The 23,783-nt window shown below is 49.7% G+C and overlaps 2 protein-coding genes across 7 annotated transcripts in view; both read right to left on the reverse strand.

Annotated features, from left to right (window-relative positions):
- NUMBL (NUMB like endocytic adaptor protein) overlaps nt 1-16,830 on the reverse strand; it is a 43,856-nt gene extending 27,026 nt beyond the window's left edge. Inside the window, exons 1-6 of one of the 3 annotated variants that reach the window (XM_066243852.1) lie at nt 16,531-16,830; nt 12,882-12,966; nt 10,743-10,882; nt 9,773-9,847; nt 9,609-9,683; nt 6,998-7,138 (exon numbers count right to left, since the gene is read on the reverse strand). In XM_066243852.1, coding sequence (XP_066099949.1) covers nt 6,998-7,138; nt 9,609-9,683; nt 9,773-9,847; nt 10,743-10,882; nt 12,882-12,966; nt 16,531-16,554 — 540 coding nt within the window. In that variant the 5' untranslated portion in view covers nt 16,555-16,830. Of the gene's footprint in view, nt 1-6,997; nt 7,139-9,608; nt 9,684-9,772; nt 9,848-10,742; nt 10,883-12,881; nt 12,967-16,117; nt 16,343-16,530 lie in introns of those variants that run through there. The other 2 variants (XM_066243851.1, XM_066243853.1) reach the window with 2 other exon arrangements.
- Nucleotides 16,831-17,158: 328 nt separating this feature from the next.
- Nucleotides 17,159-23,783, reverse strand: part of COQ8B (coenzyme Q8B) — a 29,864-nt gene continuing 23,239 nt past the window's right edge. For 3 of the 4 annotated variants that reach the window (XM_066243856.1, XM_066243854.1, XM_066243855.1), the window contains exons 14-15: nt 18,870-18,956; nt 17,160-18,420 (exon numbers count right to left, since the gene is read on the reverse strand). In XM_066243856.1, the coding sequence (XP_066099953.1) occupies nt 18,118-18,420; nt 18,870-18,956 (390 nt within the window). In that variant the 3' untranslated portion in view covers nt 17,160-18,117. Of the gene's footprint in view, nt 18,421-18,869; nt 18,957-23,783 lie in introns of all 4 variants that reach the window. The other variant, XM_066243857.1, reaches the window with a different exon arrangement.

Genomic DNA, 23,783 nt, shown 5'->3' on the forward strand with positions numbered 1-23,783 from the left:
TCCCCGTTTCCAGCTTCAGAAAAATACCAAAAAAAAAAAAAAAAAAAGAACAAAATAGAATAACTTACACTTTTCAATTGCAAAGCTACAGTAATAGTACTCAAAACAGTGAAACTGGCATAAGGATAAACATATAGACCAATAAAATAGAACTAAGCACTCAGATATATACCCACACATCTACAGTCAACTGACTTTCTTGGCGATATGAGTGCTAAGGCTATTCAAAAGAGAAAGGACAGTTTCTTTAACAAAAGGTGCTGGGACAACAGATACACACATTAAAAAAAAGGAAAATGGATCCCTATTTCAGACAACTTACAAAAATTAACTCAAAATGGATCAAAGACCTAAATGTAAGAGCTAAAACTATAAAACTCTTACAATGAAACATGGGGTTTTATAAATAAAACATGTATTCTTAGATATGATCAAGAGGATATAAAAAAGAAGAAAAAAAATAGGTAAACTGAACTTCATCAAAATTAAATTTTTTTCTTTTTTTTTTAAGATTTTTTTTAAATTTTTTAATTTATTTATTTATTTTTAGAGAGGAGAGAGAGAGAGAGAGAGAGAGAGAGAGAGAGAGGGAGGGAGGAGAGAGAGGAGAGACAGAGAGAAGGGGGAGGAGCTGGAAGCATCAACTCCCATATGTGCCTTGACCAGGCAAGCCCAGGGTTTCAAACCGGCGACCTCAGCATTTCCAGGTCGACGCTTTATCCACTGTGCCACCACAGGTCAGGCCATCAAAATTAATTAAAAAAATTTTTTTTCAGTGAGAGAGACAGATAGACAGGGAGAGAGATGAGAAGCATCAACTCATCGTTGCAGCCCCTTAGTTGTTCATTGATTGCTTTCTTATATGTGGCTTGAGTAGAAGGCTACAGCTGAGCCAGTGACCTTTGGGCTCAAGCCAGAGACCATAGGGTCATGTCTATGATACCATGCTCAAGCCGATGACCCCACACTCAAGCCAGTGACTTTGGGGTTTTGAACCTCGGTCCTCAGTGTCCCAGGTTGATGCTCTATCCACTGCACCACCACCTGGTCATGCAAAATTAATAATGTCTTTTCATCAAAGAACACTATCAAGAAAGTGAAAAGACAACCCTAGAATGGGGGAAAATTTTGTGAATCATATAATTGAAAACAGTCTAGAATCCAGATTATATATATAAAGAACTCTTACAATTCAACAATAAAAAGACAATTAAAGAATGGGTAAAGAGTCTGTCCAAGTGGTGGTGCAGTGGATAGAGCGTCAGACTGAGATGTAGAGGACCCAGGTTCAAGACCCTGAGGTCGCTAGCTTGAGCACAAGCTCATCTGGTTTGAGCAAGGCTCACCAGCTTGGACCCAAGGTCGCTGGCTCAAGCAAGGGGTCACTCAGTCTGCTGTAGCCCCCCGGTCAAGGCACATATGAGAAATCAATCAATGAACAATTAAGGAACCGCAACGAAGAATTCATGTTTCTCATCTCTCTCCCTTCCTGTCTGTCTGTCCCTATCTGTCCCTCTCTGATTTTCCCTGTCTCTGCCACAAAAAAAAACAAAAAAAAAGGGTAAAGAGTGGTTTTCAGTGGATACAGTGAAAACCTGGTACACTGAGGACCCAGGTTCGAAACTCTGAGGTTGCTAGCTTGAGCATAGGCTTACTGGTTTGAATACAGTCTTGCCAACTTGAACGTGGGGTCCCCAGTTTGAGTGGGATCATAGACATGATCCCATGATGACTGGCTTTAGCCCAAAGGTCGCTAGCTTGAAGCCCAAGGTTGCTAGCTTGAGCCCAAGGTCGCCTGCTTGAGCAGGGGTCATTGGCTCGGCCTGAGGCCCCCAGTCAAGGCACATAAGAAAAGCAATCAATGAACAACTAAAGTGAAGCAACTATGAGTTGATGCTTCCCATCTCTCTCCCTTCCTCTCTCTCACTCTTGCCAAAAATAAAAATAAAAAATAGAAATTAAAAATAAATTTTAAAATATATGTAAAGAATTTGAAAAGCCATTTCTCCTAAGAAGATGAAAAACTGTCCAGTAAATACATGAAAAGCTACTCAAGATCATTCGTCATTAAGGAAATGCAAATTGCCTGACCAGGCAGTGGCGCAGTGGATAGAGCGTCGGACTGGGATGTGGAGGACCCAGGTTCAAGACCCCGAGGTAGCCAGCTTGAGCACGGGCTCATCTGCTTTAAGCGGGGCTCACCAGCTTGAGCCCAAGGTCGCTGGCTCGAGCAAGGGGTCACTCAGTCTGCTCTAAACCCCCCCAACTAAGGAACCGCAACGAAGAATTGATGTTTCTCATTTGTCTCCCTGCCTGTCTGTCTGTCCCTATCTGTCCCTCTCTCTGACTCTCTCTGTTTCTGCCACCAAAAAAAAAAAAAAGAACAGGAAATGCAAATCAAAATCTCAATGAGGTCCTGGCTGGTTTGCTCAGTGGCAGAGCATGGGCCCAGCGTGTGGAAGTCCGGGTTTCGATTCCCAGTCGGGGCACATAGGAGAAGCGCCCATCTACTTCTCCACCTTTCCCCCTCTCCTTCCTCTCTCTCTTTCCTCCTCCTGGAGCCAAGGCTCCGTTAGAACAAAGTTGGCTCAGGCACCAAGGACAGCTCCATGGACTCCGCCTCAGGCGCTAGAATGGCTCTGGCCGCAACAGAGAGATGCCCCAGATGGGCAGAGCATCGCCCCTGGTGAGCATGCCCGGTGGGTCCCAGTAGAGCACATGCGGGGGAGTCTGATTGCCTCCCTGCTTCTAACTTCAAAAAAATACAACAAAAAAAATCTCAGTGAGATAGCTATTTCATACCTAATAGGATGGCTATAATAAAAAAAAATTAAAAATCAATGTCAATGAGGATGTGGAGAAACTAGAAACTTTGTATATTGTTATGTAAAATAGTGCAACCAGGCCCTGGCCGGTTGGCTCAGTGGTAGAGTATCGGCCTGGCGTGCAAGGGATCCCGGGTTCGATTCCCGGCCAGGGCACACAGGAGAAGCGCCCATCTGCTTCTCCACTCCTCCCCCTCTCCTTCCTCTCTGTCTCTCTCGTCCTCTCCCGCAGAGAGGCTCCACTGGAGCAGAGATGGCCCAGGCGCTGGTGATGGCTCCTTGGACTCTGCCCCAGGCGCTAGAGCAGGGGTCTGAAACTCGCGGCCCGCCGAACAATTTTGTGCGGCCCGCAGACTAATCCACGAAGTTCAAAATATTTTGGATAAAATTAAGTAAGCCTAGGGGCCTACTTGTATTTTTCATTTCTCTAGCATCCTAGCTAGATATTAGCTTAGTTAACAGCAGTTGTGATGCGAACTACAGTTTCTGGTCGTTTTGTGACACTGAGTAAACTGCATGTACGATTGTGCTTGTTGTACTGATTTTTTTTTTTTTTTTCCAACTGCAGTGAGAAAAGTGTTGCGTAACAGTTGCCTTTTGTAGACCTAGTGCGGCCCGCCCTACAGCTGTGATCTTGCTCTGCGGCCCACATGCTGAGTTGAGTTTGAGACCCCTGCGCTAGAGTGGCTCTGATCCCAATAGAGCAGACGCCCCGGAGGGGCAGAGCATCGCTCCCTGGTGGGCAGAGCATCACCCCTGGTGGGCATGCCGGGTGGATCCCGGTTGGGCGCATGCAGGAGTCTGTCTGACTGTCTCTTCCCGTTTCCAGCTTTGGAAAAATACAAAAAAAAAAAAAAAAAAAATAGTGCAACCACCACGGAAAACAATTTTGTAAGCCCTGGCCGGTTGGCTCAGCGGTAGAGCGTCGGCCTAGCGTGCGGAGGACCCGGGTTCGATTCCCGGCCAGGGCACACAGGAGAAGCGCCCATTTGCTTCTCCACCCCTCCGCCGCGCTTTCCTCTCTGTCTCTCTCTTCCCCTCCCGCAGCCAAGGCTCCATTGGAGCAAAGATGGCCCGGGCACTGGGCATGGCTCTGTGGCCTCTGCCCCAGGCGCTAGAGTGGCTCTGGTCGCAACATGGCGACGCCCAGGATGGGCAGAGCATCGCCCCCTGGTGGGCAGAGCGTCGCCCCTGGTGGGCGTGCTGGGTGGATCCCGGTCGGGCGCATGCGGGAGTCTGTCTGACTGTCTCTCCCTGTTTCCAGCTTCAGAAAAATGGAAAAAAAAAAAAAAAAAACAATTTTGTAATTCCTCAAAAAATTAAACATAGGTTTATTCTATGGCTCAGCAATTCCACTCCTGGGTATATACATACCCCTCAAATTAAAAAGAGTTACTCAAGCAAATACTTGTACATGAATGTCCATAGCAGCACTATTTACAAGAGACAAAAGGTGGAAACAACCCAGATTGCCATCAATGGATGAATAAACAAAATGCACTCTATTTATTTTTTTATTTTTATTTATTTTTTGTATTTTTCTGAAGCTGGAAACGGGGAGATACAGTCAGACAGACTCCCGCATGTGCCCGACCGGGATCCACCCAGCACACCCACCAGGGGGCCACGCTCTGCCCACCAGGGGGCGATGCTCTGCCCCTCCGGGGTGTCGCTCTGCCGCAACCAGAGCCACTCTAGCGCCTGGGGCAGAGGCCAAGGAGCCATCCCCAGCGCCTGGGCCATCTTTGCTCCAATGGAGCCTTGGCTGCGGGAGGGGAAGAGAGAGACAGAGAGGAAGGAGGGTGGGGGTGGAGAAGCAAATGGGCTCTTCTCCTATGTGCCCTGGCCAGGAATCGAACCCGGGTCCCCCGCACGCCAGGCCGACACTCTACCGCTGAGCCAACTGGCCAGGGCCAAAATGCACTCTATTTATACAACGGAATATTATTCAATCATAAAAAAGAACTGATCCATGCTACAACATGAATGAACCCTGAAAACATAATGCTAAATGAAAGAAGCCAGACACAAAGACCACATACTGTATGATTCAATGTGTATGAAATGCCCAGAATAAGTAAATCCACAGAGACAGGAAACATATTACAGGGTGCCAGGCGATTAGAATGTGTGAATGGGGGGTGACCGGGAATGACTGCTTATTGGGTATGAGGTCTCGTAGGAGTGATGTAAATGTTTGGAACTAGATAGAGGTGATGGTTACTGTGAATGTACTAAGTGCCACTGAATTGTATTTTTCTTTTTTTTGTAACAGAGACAGAGCCAAAGAGAGGGACAGATAGGGACAGACAGGAATGGAGAGAGATGAGAAGCATCAATTCTTTGTTGCGGCACTTTAGTTGTTCATTGATTGCTTTCTCATATGTGCCTTGACCAGGGGGTTGCAGCAGAGTGAGTGACCCCTTGCTCAAGCCAGCAACCTTGGACTCTCAAGCTGGTGGGCCTTGCTCAAACCAGGTGAGCCTGTTCTCAAGCTGGCGACCTCAGGGTTTCAAATCTGGGTCCTCTGCGTCCCAGTCTGATGCTCTATCCACTGCGCCACTGCCTGGTCAGGCTCTCACCAGGTTTTGAACCCAAAGCGTTGAGAGGTAGGTTCATCTCACAACAATGCCCTGAAGGAACTGTCCCCAGGTGCACTGTCTCCAGGCTGCCCGGCTCTCTGACCTTTCTGATGTTTAATGCTCTGACTACCCTTTGATTTTTTGAGATTCCTCAGATCCTTCCACAAATTTTATTTTCGATTTAAATTAGCCAGATTAGTTTCTATTGCCAGCAACCAAAGAACTGACTAATGTAGGAGGCTGAGACTGTGGCTTCCTACCAAGTTGCGTGGAGGACTAAATTCAGGGTCCAGGGGACAGGGAAGAATAAAGACTCTATTTTCTGTAGCCCTGGCCGGTTGGCTCAGAGGTAGAGCGTCGGCCTGGCATGCAGGAGTCCCGGGTTCGATTCCTGGCCAGGGCACATAGGAGAAGTGCCCATCTGCTTCTCCACCCCTCCCCCTCTCCTTCCTCTCTGTCTCTCTCTTCCCCTACCGCAGCCGAGGCTCCATTAGAGCAAAAGATTGCCCGGGCGCTGGGGATGGCTCCTTGGCCTCTGCCCCAGGCGTTAGAGTGGCTCTGGTCGCGACAGAGCGACGCCCCGGATGGGCAGAGTATCGCACCCTGGTGGGTGTGCTGGGTGGATCCCGGTCGGGCGCATGCAGGAGTCTGTCTGACTGTCTCCCCGTTTCCAGCTTCAGAAAAATACAAAAAAAAAAAAAAAGACTCTAATTTCTGTTATCTTTTGCAGGTCCCTACCTGCATGTGACTAGGCTCTGACCAATGGGATGCAATTAGAAATTATACACAGCTCCCAAAAAGGAGAGGGCGTGCCTCTCTTCATTCTGTGGTTGGAATGAAGATGTGAAGGCTGGAGCATGTGCATCCATCTTGGATCAGGAAGTGGAGCCATACTTCAGCATAACTCCAAAAGGAGCCGTGGCCCGTGATGAATGGAGGTGAGCCACACCAATGCTGCACTGCCTACCTCTGGATGTCTTTCACATGAAACAGAAGCAAATTTCTATTTCACTAAAATGACTGGTATCTAGGGGTTTTCTGCCACAAGCCTCAGAGTCCTGTGAGAATGCTTCTAAGAAGACAGCCCATTTTTTGCTTTCATCCAGTTCTCAGAGGGGACTGTGATCCCCTAATATATAAAGAAACACAGCCAAAATGAATCAAAGCTGAAGGAAGAGTAGATGGTATTTGAGAGGGGCCCCAGGGAGCCTGCTGGGGCAGGAACTTGACCTGGATGTGGTTTATCCATAAGAAATTTTTGGAGTGCACATGACTGTATGTACATGATCCTCAATTAGAAAAGATAGAGAAACATGAAGAAGTACTGATAATAAGGAAGAGGATGATAGCTAATGTTTTCCTGAGTGCATTCTATGTGCCAGGCATTATTCTAAATCCTATGTATTGACCCACTCAAGCCCGCAATAATTCTCTAACGTAGGAGCTCTGAGGACAGTCCCTTTTCCAGATGAGAACACCGGCCTGGAGAGGAGAGGTGAGTGGCTTGTCAGACTCCACTCGGCCGGCCAGGGCTGGGGCTGGAATACCAGAAATAGGAGAGAAGAGTCAGCAGGCTCTGGCGATACTCACCGAGTCCTTGAGTGCCAGGAAACAGTGGCAGATCCAGCGGCGGGTGGTTCCATCACGACAGATATAAGAGAAAGCCTTGTCCAGGTTGCGGTCAGGAGCACAAAAGGAGACCTTCTCAATGGTCTGGTCCACCAGCAGGTCCTGGGAGCGATTAGGGAGGCCAGGAGAGTAATGCAAACTCTTTCATGTATTTATTCAACATTCCCTTGGTCTCTGCTCTGTATTGCATCCTGATTAGAGTAGGCACCCAGCAGTCATGTGGATCCTGCTGTGGGCCCTTCTGCCATGGAGCACCCGGTTTAGCACAGAATCAGACCCCTCACCAGGAGAGAGCCCAGAGTCACAGCCAGGCTGTAATCAGGGAGGCACAGGCAGAGGTCAAGGGTGGGATGGGGAAGGCCAAGGGTCTTCAGGAGCCAAGAGGAGGTGCCTGATCCAACTTGGGTGGGAGTGGGGGGTGGGGTGGATCCAGGCTAAGCTTCCTGGAGGCAGAAGGCAAGGAACAGTATTTCAAGCTGAAGGAATTCAGTCTGGAAGGTGTTAATATTTTTCAGTATTAACCTAACTCTCATAATGTGTTGGCTGCCTCCACTGGTAGTCTCTGGGCTGGAGGCAGAGACTTCAAAAGTGAGTGAACAGGCCCTGGCCGGTTGGCTCAGCGGTAGAGCGTCGGCCTGGCATGTGGGGGACCCGGGTTTGATTCCCGGACAGGACACATAGGAGAAGCGCCCATTTGCTTCTCCACCCCACCCCCCGTCCTTCCTTTCTGTCTCTCTCTTCTGCTCCCGCAGCCAAGGTTCCATTGGAGCAAAGATGGCCCGGGCGCTGGGGATGGCTCCTTGGCCTCTGCCCCAGGCGCTAGAGTGGCTCGGCAGCCCCGGAGGGGCAGAGCATCGCCCCCTGGTGGGCAGAGCGTTGCCCCTGGTGGGCGTGCCGGGTGGATCCCGGTCGGGCGCATGCGGGAGTCTGTCTGACTGTCTCTCCCCGTTTCCAGCTTCAGAAAAAAAAAAAAAAAAGTGAGTGAACAGATTCCCAGATCCTGGCTGCATGGCACTGCTGTGGGGCTGGGTAGGGGGACAGCAAACTCATGACAGCTAACATTCCTGAGCTGAAGCTTATGCTATACCAGGTGACAAAGGCTCATAGCAACTTTAAGCAAACATAATCAGTCCGGAGGGGCTATGGGAGGAGCTGGGACTTACGGAAGTTCTTGCAGTCTATGTAATCACAAGAACCCTATACAGGAGAACCCTACAGGAAGAACTCTATGTTTATAATAAAGCTCTATGGTTCTAACTTCCCCTGCCTTTAAGAGCGCAGACTGTGGAGCAGCCACCCCAGCTCCAAGCCCAGCTGACCCCCTCACCAGCTGGGTGACCCTGGGTAGGAGATACAACCCTTCTGCACCTCAATTGTATCATCTGTAAAATGGGGATAATAACAGACCTACCATTACCTGAGAAAGTATATCATATAGTTTAAATCTATGCCTATGTTAGCCTGACCAGGTGGTGGCACAGTGGATAAAGTGCCAGACTGGGATGCGGAGGACCCAGGTTCGGTACCCCGGTGTCACCAGCTTGAGTGCGGGCTCATCTGGTTTGAGCAAAGCTCACCAGCTTGGACCCAAGGTTGCTGGCCTGAGCAAGGGGTTACTTGGTCTGCTGAAGGCCTGCAGTCAAGGCACATATGAGAAAGCAATCAATGAACAACTAAGGTGTCACAATGAAAAACTGATGATTGATGCTTCTCATCTCTCTCCGTTCCTGACTGTCTGTGTATCTGTCCCTCTCTCTGACTCTGTCTCTGTAAAAAAAAAAAAAAAAAAGAAAGAAAGCATTAAAAAAACCCCAAAAAAACTAGGCCTATATTCTTTTTTCCTTCTACAAATACCCCTGCAGCCTGGCCTGTGATTGCACAGTGGATAGAGCATTGATCTGGAATGCTGAGGGCCTGCCCAGTCAAGGGCCACACAAGTAACAGGAAGCAATGAACAACTAAAGTGAAGCAACTATGAGTTGATACTTCTCTTTCCTCCATACCCCTCCTCTCTCTGTAAAATCAATAAATAAAATCTTAAAAAAAGAATACCCCTCCATCATGACACACAGGCCAAAGTGTACATGAGGCTTGCAATGCCTGCACACAATGGGTTGCAATCCTTTCTTTCTCCCAAATAAATCATTTTTGGTGACAAAAAAAGTTAGTTGAGATTATTTTTCAATCAATATAAGCATAGTTTTAAACTATGAGATATACTTTTTCAGGTAACGGTAGGGTCTTTAATTATCCCCATTTTACAGATTACGCAACTGAGGCGCAGAAGGGTTATATCTCCTACCCAGAGCCACCCAGCTGGTGAGCAGGTGAGCTGGGATTGGAGCTGGGGTGGCTGTTTCACAGTCTGTGCCCTTACGCACTACCTGTGCCAGCTCACAAACAACCACATACTCAATCCTTAATTATGACTGTGAGGTGTGCCAAGATGTTACAGGAGCACAGGCCCCTGAGGGAGAGACATTCTAGAGTGGGAACGCATCCTCAGGGCCATTCAAGCAGGGTGAGGAGAGGGGACCTCTGGTGCCCTCGCCCATCCCCATGGGCCTCCTACCTTGGTCTTGTCATCCACCACTCGGAGACCATCGGCTGACACCCACAGGACCGACTTCACGGACTTCCGGCCCATCTTGAGGAAGAGGTGACAATAGAGGGCATTATCAGGGCTGCCTTTCCAGGTCTGACCCAGCCCGCACACGGTGCCAGCTCCTCACTCACCGCCTTCAGCTTCTTCACAGCATCCTCACACACGTGCATCCCCCTGGACTCCTCCACCTCCACGTGGCCGAGGTACTGGGGAGGGAGGAAACAGGAGGACAGGAAATAAGCATAGTAGTCAATAATTCTTAGTGTCTCGAGCAGCTGTGATGCATCACACAATGCCCTAAGGACATCATATGTATTAACTCATTTACTCTGCACCTCAACTCTACAAGGTGGCTCCCCCATCCCTTTCCCAGATATACGGAGGAGAAAACTGAAGCACAGTGTGCAGCAGAGGTTCCCATCCTGCCTCTGTGGCCGGGTTTTACCCTGTCATTGTTGTCCTTCTGAGTACCAGCACCTGCATCTCTGCCCGGCATCCAAGGACTGGCCCAGCAATGACTAATGGGACTTGAGGTACACATGCCCCAGCTCCCTCGCCCTGTAGGCGGGTGGCTCTATTTCCCGGAGCCCCTGTGGCTTTAAGCTCAGTTGCCCACAGCTGCAGTTTAGTAACATACCATTGATTGGCTGCCTTCCCTTCCTCACTCCCATCAGCATTTCCCGCACCTCCCAGTGTGGACCCTTCACACTCAAGGTCTGCATCTGCAGTAAGGGACCAAGTTGGGATTTGAACCTGAACTTGCTGTCTTCTTTATAAAAGTGTAGGGTCACATTGTAAAGGGTCACAGAGGGCTTTGCAAATGCTACAGAATTTGTGTGACTTTCCAGTACCCTCTGGGGTAACCAAATGGGGTCATCCCATAATGGGGTGACCCAGGTGGGACATCCCCCAAGTAACTGTCCTGGTACAAAAGAACGTTATGTTGGTTTCTAATCCCACCTCTGAAGGACTCAGGCTGTGGGGTCACGCTTCGGCAGGCTTCACAGTTCTCTGTGGATGCACTGTCTCTGCCACACAGGACGGAACCTCACCCCACCGATCCCCACGTGTGCACAGCCCCTGCCCACCCCGCTCACTCACCCTGACCGCAAAGCTGCACGTGCCTTTGCGCACCGCATCCTCATCAGCCTGCCACTGGTGCGGGCGTGACGCCTCGGGCACATAGGCTGGCTTCCGCCGCCGCAGGCTCTGCCGTAACTTGTTCATGGTGCCTGCCCTGTCTGGTGACACGAGATCGGGAGTGGGTCAAGGACCGGGGTCTCAAAAGAAACAGACACAGGGCTCAGGGAGCATGGCGTCAGATAACGAGGGAGTAGGGTTACAGGGTTAGGGGTTTACTGGGTCAGAGGGCATGAAATTCATTAAACTTATATCAACAGCAGTCAGGGGACACAGGGAAATGGGGTGATATAAGGAAAGAGTGTAAGAGTCAGTGAGGGGACAGAAGACATGGAGCTAAGGAACAGGGAGGTCTGGGATAGGGGTCACAGCGTTTAGGGGTCTGGAGATTGGGGATGTCACAGTCTAGGATCCATAGTAATGGAAAGTTAAGGCTTTGGAGCAGAGGGTCCCCAAACTTTTTACACAGGGGCCAGTTCCCTGTCCCTCAGACTGTTGGAAGGCCGCCACATACAGTGCTCCTCTCACTGACCACCAATGAAAGAGGTGCCCTTTCCAGAAGTGCGGCGGGGGCCGGATAAATGGCCTCAGGGGGCCACATGTGGCCCACGGGGCCATAGTTTGGGGATGCCTGCTTTGGAGGTACCAGGATTACAGGGCATGAAGTCAAGGGTCACAAGGTCAGGGCTTTAGGGGAATGAGGTGGTCAGAGGGCACAGGAGTTGTGAGTTGCATGCATTTGACACACAGGGCATGGGTCTAATGTGGGGCCACAGGATATGGAGAACAGGGGCTTGTCTCTGTGCCTGAGATTTGCCCCTCTGACAATTTTGTCTAGTCTAAGGCAGGGGAATCTGAGGCAGTATGCACCTGTGACTGTCAGGGGTAGGGACAGTGGTGAAGGTGGCCAGCTACCAAGTTTTCATTGTCCCCTCTTCACTGACTGATAAGCCATACTGATAGTCCCAGGATGAGGGTGAGGGGACACCCAGGTCAGAGCACCAACAGCAAATGGGGACTGAGTGTGTGTGTGCACAAGCAAGTATGCTGCTGGTGTGTTCCTGAACGGTGTCTGTGAGGTGTCTAGAGCTGAACACGCAACTGCTGTGAGTGTGTGTATTTCTGAAGGCTGTACGGAGGACATGGATCTGAGTGGTTGTTTCTTTGAGTGTGTGTCTGTGCATGCTGTCTGTGAGGGGATCTATGTCCATGAATGTGGTTGTTGTCTGTGAGTGTAGGTCCTTGAGGGTTTTGCTGAAGGGTATCTATGTGTGAGACTGGTTATGAGTGTGTGTCTCTGAGTATAAAGCTGTTGTCTTTGAAACCATGTGTCCCTATGAGGGTGTGGCTATTTTTGTTGATGACTGTTACCATCTATGACAGTGTATAATATGAGAGTTACCAAGAGTCCATGTCTATGTCCAATACTGCAGCTATTGTGTTTGCGAGGGTGTATCTGTGTCAGAGCATGTGGATGTTGTAGAGTTGGGTCCGTGAGTGCTCTGAGTCAGTATGCACCCATGCATCTGTGAGGGTGTGAGAGAATGTGAGGTTGCTGTCTTTTAGAGTTGTCTGTGATTGTTATTTGTGAGGATATGACTTTTGAAAAACATGGCTATTGTCTATGAGAGTGCTGGGTATTAGATGTTTATGAGAGAATGGGTCCACAGGTGCTGTCTGTGAGGCAGTGTCTGCTTTAGAAAGTTCAGCTGTTGTCTGTAAAAGTGACGGTGTGTACATGTTGTCTGGATGACTGTGTGCAAGTGCATCCCTTGAAAATGTGTATCTAAGAGTCAGTATCTTCTTAGTGTCTGTAGTTACCTGTCTGAGGGAGTCTGAGTGTTGTCTGGGGATGTGCCTGCATGTTTGTATGACCCTGCACTTGTGTGGGGGGGAGGTCAATGTATGTCTGAATGTCCCAGTTTGTGTGACAAAGGCTAGGTATGTGTGTCTGTGCACTGAGTATACAGGGAAGAGGTCTGAGGTGTCCATTCATGAGTGTGATTAGGCCTGTGTGATTGCAGGGACAGTTCTTCTACTTACGCTAGGCAGACCCACCCATTCACTCAGTCCCTGTCCTGTTCCCAGCTGGTCACTCACCTGGCTCCGTCCTGGAGGTTTCAGGGGGCCCCAGGACCCCGCAGGGAGTTGGGGACAGATGTTGTTCAGGCCTTCTGGGTCCGCCCTGCCCAAGGGACAGAGGAGGTAAGAGGCTGACTTGGAATGGGCTCAGTCTTCTACCTCACCTCCTCTTTGGACATCAGCCAACACCCTTCCATTTTTGGCTCCCTAATGAGAGCCTGGTTGTCATAGCAACTGTTACAAGATATATGAGCCACCTGGTTGCAAGGGCCCAGGAACAAGTAGGTGTTTTGGGGGTATATATTAGGGGATATCCTGGCCTCAGGAGGTCCTGAGTTCCCACAGGGATGGTGTGAGGAGGGAGGGATACACAAACATACAGTCACATGTACACACACAACTACACAACTCATACCTACAGTTGTCCCTAGCACCAGGTCACAGCTCTGTGCATTTAGTTATACACAGACACAACCCTAACTATACACACCAGGTCACACAATACACCTGAACAGTCACAGCCACTACAAATATATGTCTGCATGCATATAGAGAGTCCCAACCTGCCTAGGCACTGACACAAACACTTGATCACATCAGCTACTGATATTTGGTCACCCATATTTTCTCAGTCACATGCAAAGAGCTGAGCCCAGGCATACCTACCAGAGTAGCACACATATGGCCACACCCAATGATAGTTATGTTTCTTTAGGTAGTCACCCAAGATACGTCATAGCATAGACCCACCCACATAGAATCACACCCCGTCTCACAGACACAATCATAGAGATAAACACTTGCCACATCTAGCTCTGCTGCTGTGTGTTCACATCTGGTCATTGATGCATGCAGACACACACACATTTGGTCATACACAGCCACACCCAGTTACAGCCACATGTGTTTAATCATCTACAGGCACACAGCTGCACATGGACACTCAACTCCTTTTTCAGTCACACCAGTAAACCTTTTTGTTCATACATTGTCACTAAGTCACACATACCCAGTTATAGGGACTTACATTTAGTAACACTATCAACTAACCTATATGGACAGTCCTCTACCCCCAATCACACAGAGACACTGATGGCCATGGCCCATGAATGATCGAGAAACAGGATTGCACACTCAAGACATATATACAACCGCCCAGAGACAACTATCCCCAATGATGGCCACACTCAGACATCCGGCGGTTCAGAATCACAGCCATACACATCTCAGAAGTGGTCGTACATGCAAAGTCATACAACACCAGTGTCCATATTACCCAGCCAGATATCAGTCATAATACTGTCACCCAATATCCTATACTCAGCTGTCCCACATCATAACATCACAGAGAAATATAGTCTTGCCTGACTTGTGGTGGAGCAGTGGATGCAGTGTCAACCTGGAATGCTAAGGTCACCGGTTCAAAACCCTGGACTTGCCTGGTCAAGGCACATATGGGAAGCAACTACTATAGGTTGTTGCTTCCCACTTTTCCCCCCCTTTCTCTCTCTCTCTCTCTAAAAAAAAAACACAGTCTCTTTTTCTCTTCATGCAAACACATAAGTCACACAAACAAGTGGCCACATACAGTTACAGCCCTATGTGGTCAGATACATAATATCTCACACATAGACACATCAGCACACAATTTCCATTTCACACACACAGGCACACAGTCAGATGCATGCTCAGAAATGCAGTGACCCAGACATGGTATTTATAGGTGTGTTTATGCAGAAGACACAGTCCCTGACAGTCACCCTGTCATCAAATCACACACTCAGACACAAGCAGTCTAGTACACACACAGACACACACATACTAAACAGCCACACAGTTACAGATACACTCTCACAGTCTATGACATGGACACAAGTACATATAGTCACTTAGGGTCATAGATATGCAGATCACATACAAATGTAGAAGACCCAGTCACTTACATGTCCCCCAACACACAAAGTAAGCTGGTGCCACCACACATAGACACACCTAAATCTTCAGTCAGTGAAATAATCCACCATTAATGGTCAGCCAGAGCTTCAGACCCCAAGTCAAGTATATAACCCAAATCACACATCACAACTATAAATGCACACAGTCACTCAGAATCATCACAGAGCTTGATGTAATTATTATACAACCCCAGTCACACACAAACATGGCTCTAAACACACAACCAGTCATACAAACATACAAGTCACAGTGCCATCACACAAGCCCAGTCACACAGATACAATGTGACTGACTTCATATACAATGGCAGTCACACAGCCAGAGTTGCACGGACATTTGTCACAGACCCATGTGTGACACAAATATAAAATCAGTCATAGACACAACCACAAATGTTCACAGTCATTGGGAGTTGCCCATGGACAGAGTCATAGACAAAACTCCACTTAAACACAATCACAACTCCACCCACATCTTCAGTCAGCCACACATGCCCAGCCCCAGCCCCAGACTCAACACATACACTGTCACTTACTCAGTTACAGTTACCAAGGCACATGAACACAGGATCATTAAAGATGGAAACAGACACAACCCCACAGTCACAACCATGCACACACTTAAACATAGCTAAAAAATACAGGGTTCTTGCACAGTGAGCAGATGTCATACATATATAAACAGCCAGACAAATGCTGGGGTCACTCACAGACACCATCAGAGACAACCAAAACAGAGACACACACACAGGATTCCTCATACTCACCAGCTGTATTACAGACACAAACACAACCAATCACACAAACACGGGGTCACACTATTAGCCACTTCCCCATGGCTTGCTTCCCCCCTCTTCCACAGGTACCACACACAAAGCCACCATCACCTCAGATGCTGCAGACAGACAAGGCTGCACTGGGTCTCTGGGGAGCCACCCCCACTCCCAGCACCAATCGTGGAGCCTGGGGGGGGCAGCGCATTATCTAAGGATGGGGCCACTCCCAGACAGCTGGGCAGCCCCAGGGACAAAGGGGATAGCCTAGGAGAACTGTGCCCTGTGACCCTTGACCAAAGGGGGGGGGGTGCTTGCAATCTCTCTAATTTTATTCAGGCTGGGATGGGGTGGAGTCCCAGGCACAGGGATTGTGTTTTGATAAGGGTTGTTCCTGGGACGCTGCCCCAGGATTGGGGGGGATGCTGTGCCCAGGATACCTCTAAGGCCTGGGGAGAGATCGTGCCTGGAATCCCCCCAGGCCTCAGCTTGGTGGGGTAGCTGTGCCAAGGGACCCCATCAAGACCTTTCGTAGAAGGCTGTTCTGCTCAGAGACCCCTCAGTCAGGATGGCGTCTGGTCTGGAATCGTCTCCCGGAGGCCTTGGCTTCATCTAGGGGTTGTGTCCGGGATCCATCCCCAAAACCTTGCCTAGGGAGTTGCACCGAGAATCTGTCCCACTGTTTTTTATTTTTCTGAGTGGGAGTTCTGTGTCTAGGATTCCTATCTCTAGGGCCTTGGTAAAGGAGGGCCTGTGGCGAGACCCCTGTCTTCCAAGCTTTGACTTGGTCGGGGTCTGTTTGTGGCTCCCCCCCCCAAGACCACCCTCGCCAGCCTTGGCACCCTCTCTCCATCCGGGCGCCGCAGCCGCCTCCCACCCTCCGCCACATCAGCAGCGGCGCCGCCCCCCACCCGAGCCCCACTCTCCCGCCCTTCTTACGCTAGCCCCGGCGCTGCGGGACATCCAGGGCCCGGGCGCCCCCGCCTCCCGCGGACCCGGATTCCCGAGTGCTGTTGCTGCTGTGGAGGCAACGGCGACAGCTCTGTCCGACGATGGTCGAGGCTGGAGACCTAGGGATGGTGCGGGATGCACGAGCGCGAGGCTGCTCCGCTCCCCGAGATTTCCGTTCCGGGGGCGGGGAAGAGCCCCTCCTGCTTTGCCTTTTTGCCCCGCCCCGATCCCGCCTACTGGCCAGCCGCCTGCTGGATGTAGAGAGAAACCCCGCCCCAGCCCGGCTTTAGCCTTGTACCTTTGCCCATAGACCACGCCCATATGCAAATATAATACCGCCCCCTCCAGTGCGGCCACCACCCCGCCACGCCCATTTGCTCGTCCCTGCTTGAGCGTGCTTAGAAACCTCGCTGACACCCCCCCACCCCAGCTCCTTCCAGGCCTGGACTCCCTTCTTCTCCGTGACCCCTGACCTCAGATTTCCAGTTCTGCGTCCAAGTTGCCTGGGGAATCGCTTCGTCCCCCACCCCTCCCACCCTGCCTGTCCTCAAATCTTCCAGCTAACTACTGTTTTCCCAGTCCAGCGGGGCGGACAGAAGCAGTGACGAGGCACTTTTTGCAAGGAATGAGAAGGGGATGAACAGACCCCTGCGTCTTGGTGCGCAATCGGTTTTGGAAAGGTGATGGGGGCGCCGGGTTGGGACTAGGGTGCCGTTCTGGCCACCTCTGCGCCCCAGGCTCCAGCATGATCCTGTGGGTTTGGCAAAGCAGCTGGCAGGGGCATTAAGGCCCATTAGCAAAGGCCAGGTTGCTGGGAGCCAAGGCGTTGGGGTGGTGGTGGGGAGGAGCCCTTTTCAGCAGCCGCAGTCTTTCGAGCAGGTGGTCAGCACGTGCGGGAGGGGTTGGAATGGGAGGGAAAGAGGAGAAGGAGGTTCCTGGCAACAGATGGCCCGGGCGGGACTGGGGCTTTCAGACAAGAGGGTGGGAGGGGGCTGGCCATCTGCACCTGGAGGCTATCCGGGAACTCCTTCCCCGCAACCCCAGGGCAGAGAAAAGAGCTGGGGAAGGGGAGGGCAGCTTTTATTCAGACTGAAGGTTCAGACACCCCCACCCCCACCCCCAGCCCACACAGGATGGACAGGGAGAAGGCAGCTGGTGGAGAGAGGCAAAGGTGAGGGCTGCCTCCACTGCCTCCCCTCTCACTGGCCAGTTCTGTGGAAGACCTGAGACACAGGCGAGGGGCTCCACTCTAGATGAGTTTGCATTTCCATCTCAGCATGCAGGAGGCCTGAAGCTCTCTCAAATATCGGCAGAAATAAATTAATCCCTGGAATAGAGTTCCCGGATGCCCACTTTGGGGTGGGGAGAACAGGATATGGAAGAGTGAAGTGGGGAGTTCCCTAGCCCCAGTTCTCTCCAGTCCCCAGGGAAGGATGCTAGGCAAGGCTGGGAGGCCCAGGGCGGGTCCCCAGACTGGAGCAGAGTGGGGAGGAGGCATCACGGCAAGGATGGCTTTCTACTGCCCAGATTCTCCAGAGGGAAGCTGTCTGAGGCGTCTGACTGGACCTCCCCTTGTCAGGACTCTTCAGGCAATGGCTGACCCTGGCGAAGGGCCCAGTAGCGGTGGTAGGTGTCCTGGAAGAGGTCCCGGCAGTCGATGCGGGCACGGAGGCGGGAGCAGGCCAGGAAAGCCCCTGCCAGTTTGCGGTGCAGGGCATAGGTCTCCTCTGGCGGTGGGCGGAGACGGTGCTGCAGCAGCACAGGGATGAGGCCCTGCACACGGCGGGCAGTGTCGCCTGCCCCAAAGTCATATGGGCCCTGGGTGGCAAAGGGCTCTCCCAGGATCATCACAGCTTCCACATGAGCATCGGAGAATGCCTGGGGGTGAGGGAGAAGAGTAGCAGCACAGCCTTCCACTTAACCCAGAACTGACAAGCAGCCCTCAGCTCCTTCAGTCTCCTGTATCAACACACAGCCCAGACTCCTTCCAGAGCCCCCAGAAGACAAGCCACTCCCTATTCCTCCCAAAAGAAATGGCCCTTGACTCCCTCTCAGAGCCTCCAATAAACAAGCAGACTTCACTCCGCAGAACAGAGAAGCAGCCTCCATTGCCTCCCTCCCTCTCTCTAGAATAGGTATGTAGTGCCCATTTTCCCAGGGTTTCTGAGTGCCCAAGTAGGCCCCATTCCCCACATTCCTCCCCAGAGCCACCCCCGCCCCAGTATACATCAGCAGTTCCCACTCGCCCAGAGTTCTGCCAGTAGAGTTAAGCAGGCCCCATGCCCCCCCAAAAGATACCAGCCCCTACTCCCCCAGTGTCTCCCAACCTTGGTTTCAAAGCCTGTGAGGAATTTGAGATCCTGGGATTTTTGCAGGACCCGGTCTCTGTCTCCATTGGCTGCGGCCATCACCACCTGGGGAAATGGGTGTGGGGCACAGGGTCAAAGGCCAGCAGGATTCAAGGGTTCAAGGAGGGGTCTGGGGGACTGGAGACGAGGTGGTACCCACTTCCGTTCTCATCTGCCTAGGCCCTCTCACCTAGAAGCCTCTCCCACCTCACCTTGCCCAGCTGTGTCTCAAGACTGTTCTAAAACCTGGGGTGTGGGGGTGGTCAGGTGTTCTGCCCACCTGGCTGGGAACACAGAGCCTGTCTGGAAACTAAACAGTGAAACAGCACAGAGGAAAATGTCAAGTGCTGCTCGTGGGCCCAAACACTCGTGGTCAAGCATGTGACCGTGAGCCAAAACTGCATGTGAGGTTGCCACTGGGTCTCTGATCACCTGGTTGATGTATGCTGATATTTGTCTCTTGCACTAAGTGACTTGGAGCCCTGAAAGAGTAGGAATCCTAGATGGGTTCAGTCCCATGTAGCACAGCTCTGGCACTCAGTACTTTGATGATTCTTTGTTTAGCAAATTAGTGTGTGGAGCTAAGCACCCCTCCAGCCATGATTGCACAAGTGGCAGTGAGAGTTGAGGGCATGTGGACAGACAGACAGAAGCAAAAGCCATCTGCCTGGGCTCAGTCCCAGCTCTGCCACTTGCAGACTGACTCTAGGCAAGTTGCTTTGCCTCAAGTCTCCACTTTCTCATCTGTGAAGTGGGCATAATTAAAGTATCTTCCGCCTGGGGTTGTTGTAAGGATAAAGGAGGAAATAACTGTAGTGCTGAGCACTGTGCCGGCAAGTAGGAAGCACCATAAATATTACCAGCTACTATTATTATTAAGGGGTGGATATGGGTTGTGACTTCACAGAAAAGAAAACAGGCTCACAGTGGGCAATAGAAAGGTGAGGAATGAAACCTGGGCTATCCCTTAACCAATGAGTTGCCCTTTCTTGGGAGGAAGAAGCATAGAAGATTAAATCTGGCAGCTCCATTCTGTCTCAGCTCCTCTGACCAAGCCTGTCTGGCCACTGATCAGGCCTATGGTCCTTGGGGGCCGGTGTAACAGGGTTTTTTGTTGTTTTTTTTATATCTTAGAAAAATTTTCTGAAGCTGGAAATGGGGAGGCAGTCAGACAGACTCCCGCATGTGCCCGACCGAGATCCACCAAGGAATGCCCACCAGGGGGCGATGCTCCGCCCATCCGGGGCATCGCTCTGTTGCACCCAGAGCCACTCTAGCGCCTGAGGCAGAGGCCATGGAGCCATCCCCAGCGCCCGGGACATCCCTGCTCCAATGGAGCCTCGGCTGCAGGAGGGGAAGAGAGAGACAGAGAGGAAGGAGAGGGGGAGGGGTAAAGAAGCAGATGGGTGCTTCTCCTGTGTGCCCTGGCCGGAAATCGAACCCAGGACCTCCACACGCCAGGCTGACGCTCTACCACTGAGCCAATCGGCCAGGGCCTGTAACAGGGTTTTTTTTTTGTTTTTTTTTTTTAACTTTCTCACTGATTTGAGAGAGAGAGAGAGAGAGAGAGAAGCATCAACTCGCTGTTCTACTTAGTTGTGCACTCACTGATTGCTTCTTGTATGTGTCCTGACAGGATCAAACCCATGACCTCAGTGTGCTGGGATGATGCTTTAGCCACTGAGCTACCTGGCCAGGGCTAACAGGTTTGTTTTTTTAACGTGACAGGAGAGGAGATAGAGAAACAGACTTCTACAGGTACCCCAATTGGGATCCACCTGGCCACCCCCATCTGGGGCCGATGCTTAAATCAACGAAACTATCCTCAGTGCCTGAGGCCGACACTTGGACCAACCAAACTATCCTCAGCACCTGGGTTCAACGCTCAAGCCAATCGAGCCACTGGCTGCGAAAGGGGAAGAGGGAGAATAAAAGAAGCAGATGGTCACTTCTCATGTCTGCCCTGAGCAGGGATGAATCTGGGATGTCCACACACCGGCCCAATGCTCTATCCACTGAGCAAACTGGCCAGGGCCTGACAGGACTTTTATAAATTGGAAAAGGCTGAGAAGGGCCATGCTAAACAGTCTGGGGGTGAAGGGCACGAGATGTCCCAACTACTCAGGGAGGCCTCTGCTTGGTACCTCAAGGGGCCTGCACAGAGGGCTGGTCCCAAGGGGCCTGTATACATGTGGGAAGGGGGCTTTACCAGCTCCTCCTTCCTGTCCCCATATCAAGGGTGACCCTACCATGCCCAGTACCCAAGCCAGAGCCCTAGGCCTTCTCCCAGATATCATTCTTCCCCTCCCCACAGCCTCCCTGGGCTTCCAGCCCCTTGTCTTAAAGACCACTTTTTATTCAGAGGGAATTTCCTAATTCTGACTGTGCCCCTTTCCTGCACATATCTCTCCCATGGCTCCCTAGGACATCCATATAAAGTACGAGATACAAAGCATGGCTTCTGAGACCCAGAGTGATTTGGCTCTAATCGCATTGCTGGCTCCTGCTCTGCCCCTCACCTGTCCAACCAGTCAGACCTTCTCAAAGTGTGGTTTCTGTACTATGGTTCCTGTATGGGTAGCTTTGGCATCACCTGGGAGTGTTAGAAATGCAGCATCTTACCTCACCCCAGACTAGCATCAGCATTTTAAAAGAGTCATAGGGCAGGGGGTTTCACATGCACAATTCAAGTTTGAGAAGTACTGCTTTAATGGAAATATCCCTTCTCATCTCTTGGTCTTCCTACCTGTTATCGATCTGTGTTATCCTAGCTTTTTCTTAATTGGTCTCCTCATCCCTCAGGTATTAACTTTCATGTTTCTCCTCCTTTAGGAAGCCCTCTGTGACTTCCTAGGCTAGGCCAGGTTCCTGAGCTCCGACATCCCAGACCTGACCACTCACTATCTGTTCCCTCACTGGACTTCCAAGGGGGGAGTGAGTTCTTCCAAGGGGGTTACCTGGATTGTATTGGTCACTATTATCCCAAATATTACCCAGAATAAGGCTTAACAGAAGTGGTATCAAAGATTGTTTGAACTGATGACTAAACGGTTAGAAAAACTAGGTTGAATGTCCTATCTCATCAATTAGTGAGACGGTCTCTGAGACAAATTGACCCCTTGGTGGGACAGTGGGAGTGACAGGCAACAGGTGAGGAAGTACTTCCTGAGGACAGAGCTTCTCCCTAGGGAGCATCCTCCTAGAGGACAAGGCTAGACACCATGATTCTGGACAGCATGGGGTGTGCAGAGGTGACAGGATGGCCATTATGGGCCTTTCTCTTAGGAGGAAGCTAGTCAAGGTTAGGAGCATGGGCTCTAGACACAGACCACCTGAGTTTGATTCCCAGGTCTGCACTCTCTGAGCCCACTATTCTTCTGTTAAACCGGACAAAAAAGGGTCCTTAGCCCATGGAGTTGCTGTATGGTTCAAATCAGTTACTACCAACAGGAGGATATAACCATTGTAAATATCTACGCACCTAATATAGGAGCACCTAAATATATAAAGCAGATTTTGATGGACATAAAGGGCGAGATCAACAGCAATACTGTAATAGTAGGGGATTTTAATACCCCACTAACATCAATGGATAGATCAGAAAATTTACAAAGAAACAGTGGCCTTAAATGACACATTAGATCAACTGGATTTAATAGATATCTTCAGAACCTTTCACCCCAGAGCAGCAGAATATACATTCTTTTCACATGCTCATGGTACATTCTCTAGGATAGACCACATGTTAGGACACAAAACGAGTCTCAATAAATTTAAGAAGATCATATCAAGGATCTTCTCTGATCGCAATGGCATGAAACTAGAAATCAACTACAATAGGAAAACTGAAAAACATTCAAACACTTGGAAGCTAAATAGCATGTTATTAAATAACAAATGAGTTAAGAATGAGATCAAGGAAGAAATAAAAAATTTCCTTAAAACAAATGAAAATGAACATACAACTCAAAATTTATGGGACACAGCAAAAGCAGTCCCGAGAGGGAAGTTCATAGCATTACAGGCATACGTTGAGAAAAAAAAGCTTAAATAAACAACTTAACCCTATATCTAAAATAACTAGAAAAGAAACAACAAATAAAGCCCAGAGGAAGTAGAGGGAAGGAAATAATAAAGACCAGAGGGGAAATAAATGACAAAGGCTAAAAAAACAAAGCAGAAGATCAATGAAACCAAGAGCTGGTTCTTTGAAAAGGTAAACAAGATTGATGAACCTTTAACCAGATTCATCAAGAAAAAAAGAAAGAGGACTCAAATAAATAAAATTAGAAATCAAAGTGAAGTAACAACTGACACCGCAGAAATACAAAGGATTGTAAGAAACTACTATGAAGAACTGTATACCAAAAAATTGGACAACCTAGGCGAAATGGACAAATTCCTAGAAACATATAATCTTCCAAAACTCAATCTGGAAGAATCAGAAAACCTAAACAGACTGATTTCAACAAATGAAATTGAAACAGTTATCAAAAAACTCCCAACAAACAAAAGTCCTGGGCCAGATGACTTCACAGGTGAATTTCACCAAATATTGAAAGAAGAACTAACTCCTATCCTTCTCAAGGTATTTCAAAAAATTCAAGAGGAGAAAAGACTTCCAAGCTCCTTTTATGAGGCAAGCATAATCCTCATTCCAAAACTAGGTAAAGACACTACAAAGAAAGAAAACTACAGGCCAATATCCCTGATGAACTTCTATGCTAAAATTCTCAACAAAATATTAGCAAATCGATACAGCAATACATTAAAAAGATCATACATCATGATCAAGTGTGATTTATTCCAGGGAAGCAAGGCTGGTACAATATCTGCAAGTCAATAAATGTGATTTATCACATAAACAAAAGTAAGGATAAAAATCACATGATA

This window comes from Saccopteryx bilineata, chromosome 9 (assembly GCF_036850765.1).
Source record: "Saccopteryx bilineata isolate mSacBil1 chromosome 9, mSacBil1_pri_phased_curated, whole genome shotgun sequence".
In the NCBI taxonomy this organism is placed as follows: Eukaryota; Metazoa; Chordata; class Mammalia; order Chiroptera; family Emballonuridae; genus Saccopteryx; species Saccopteryx bilineata.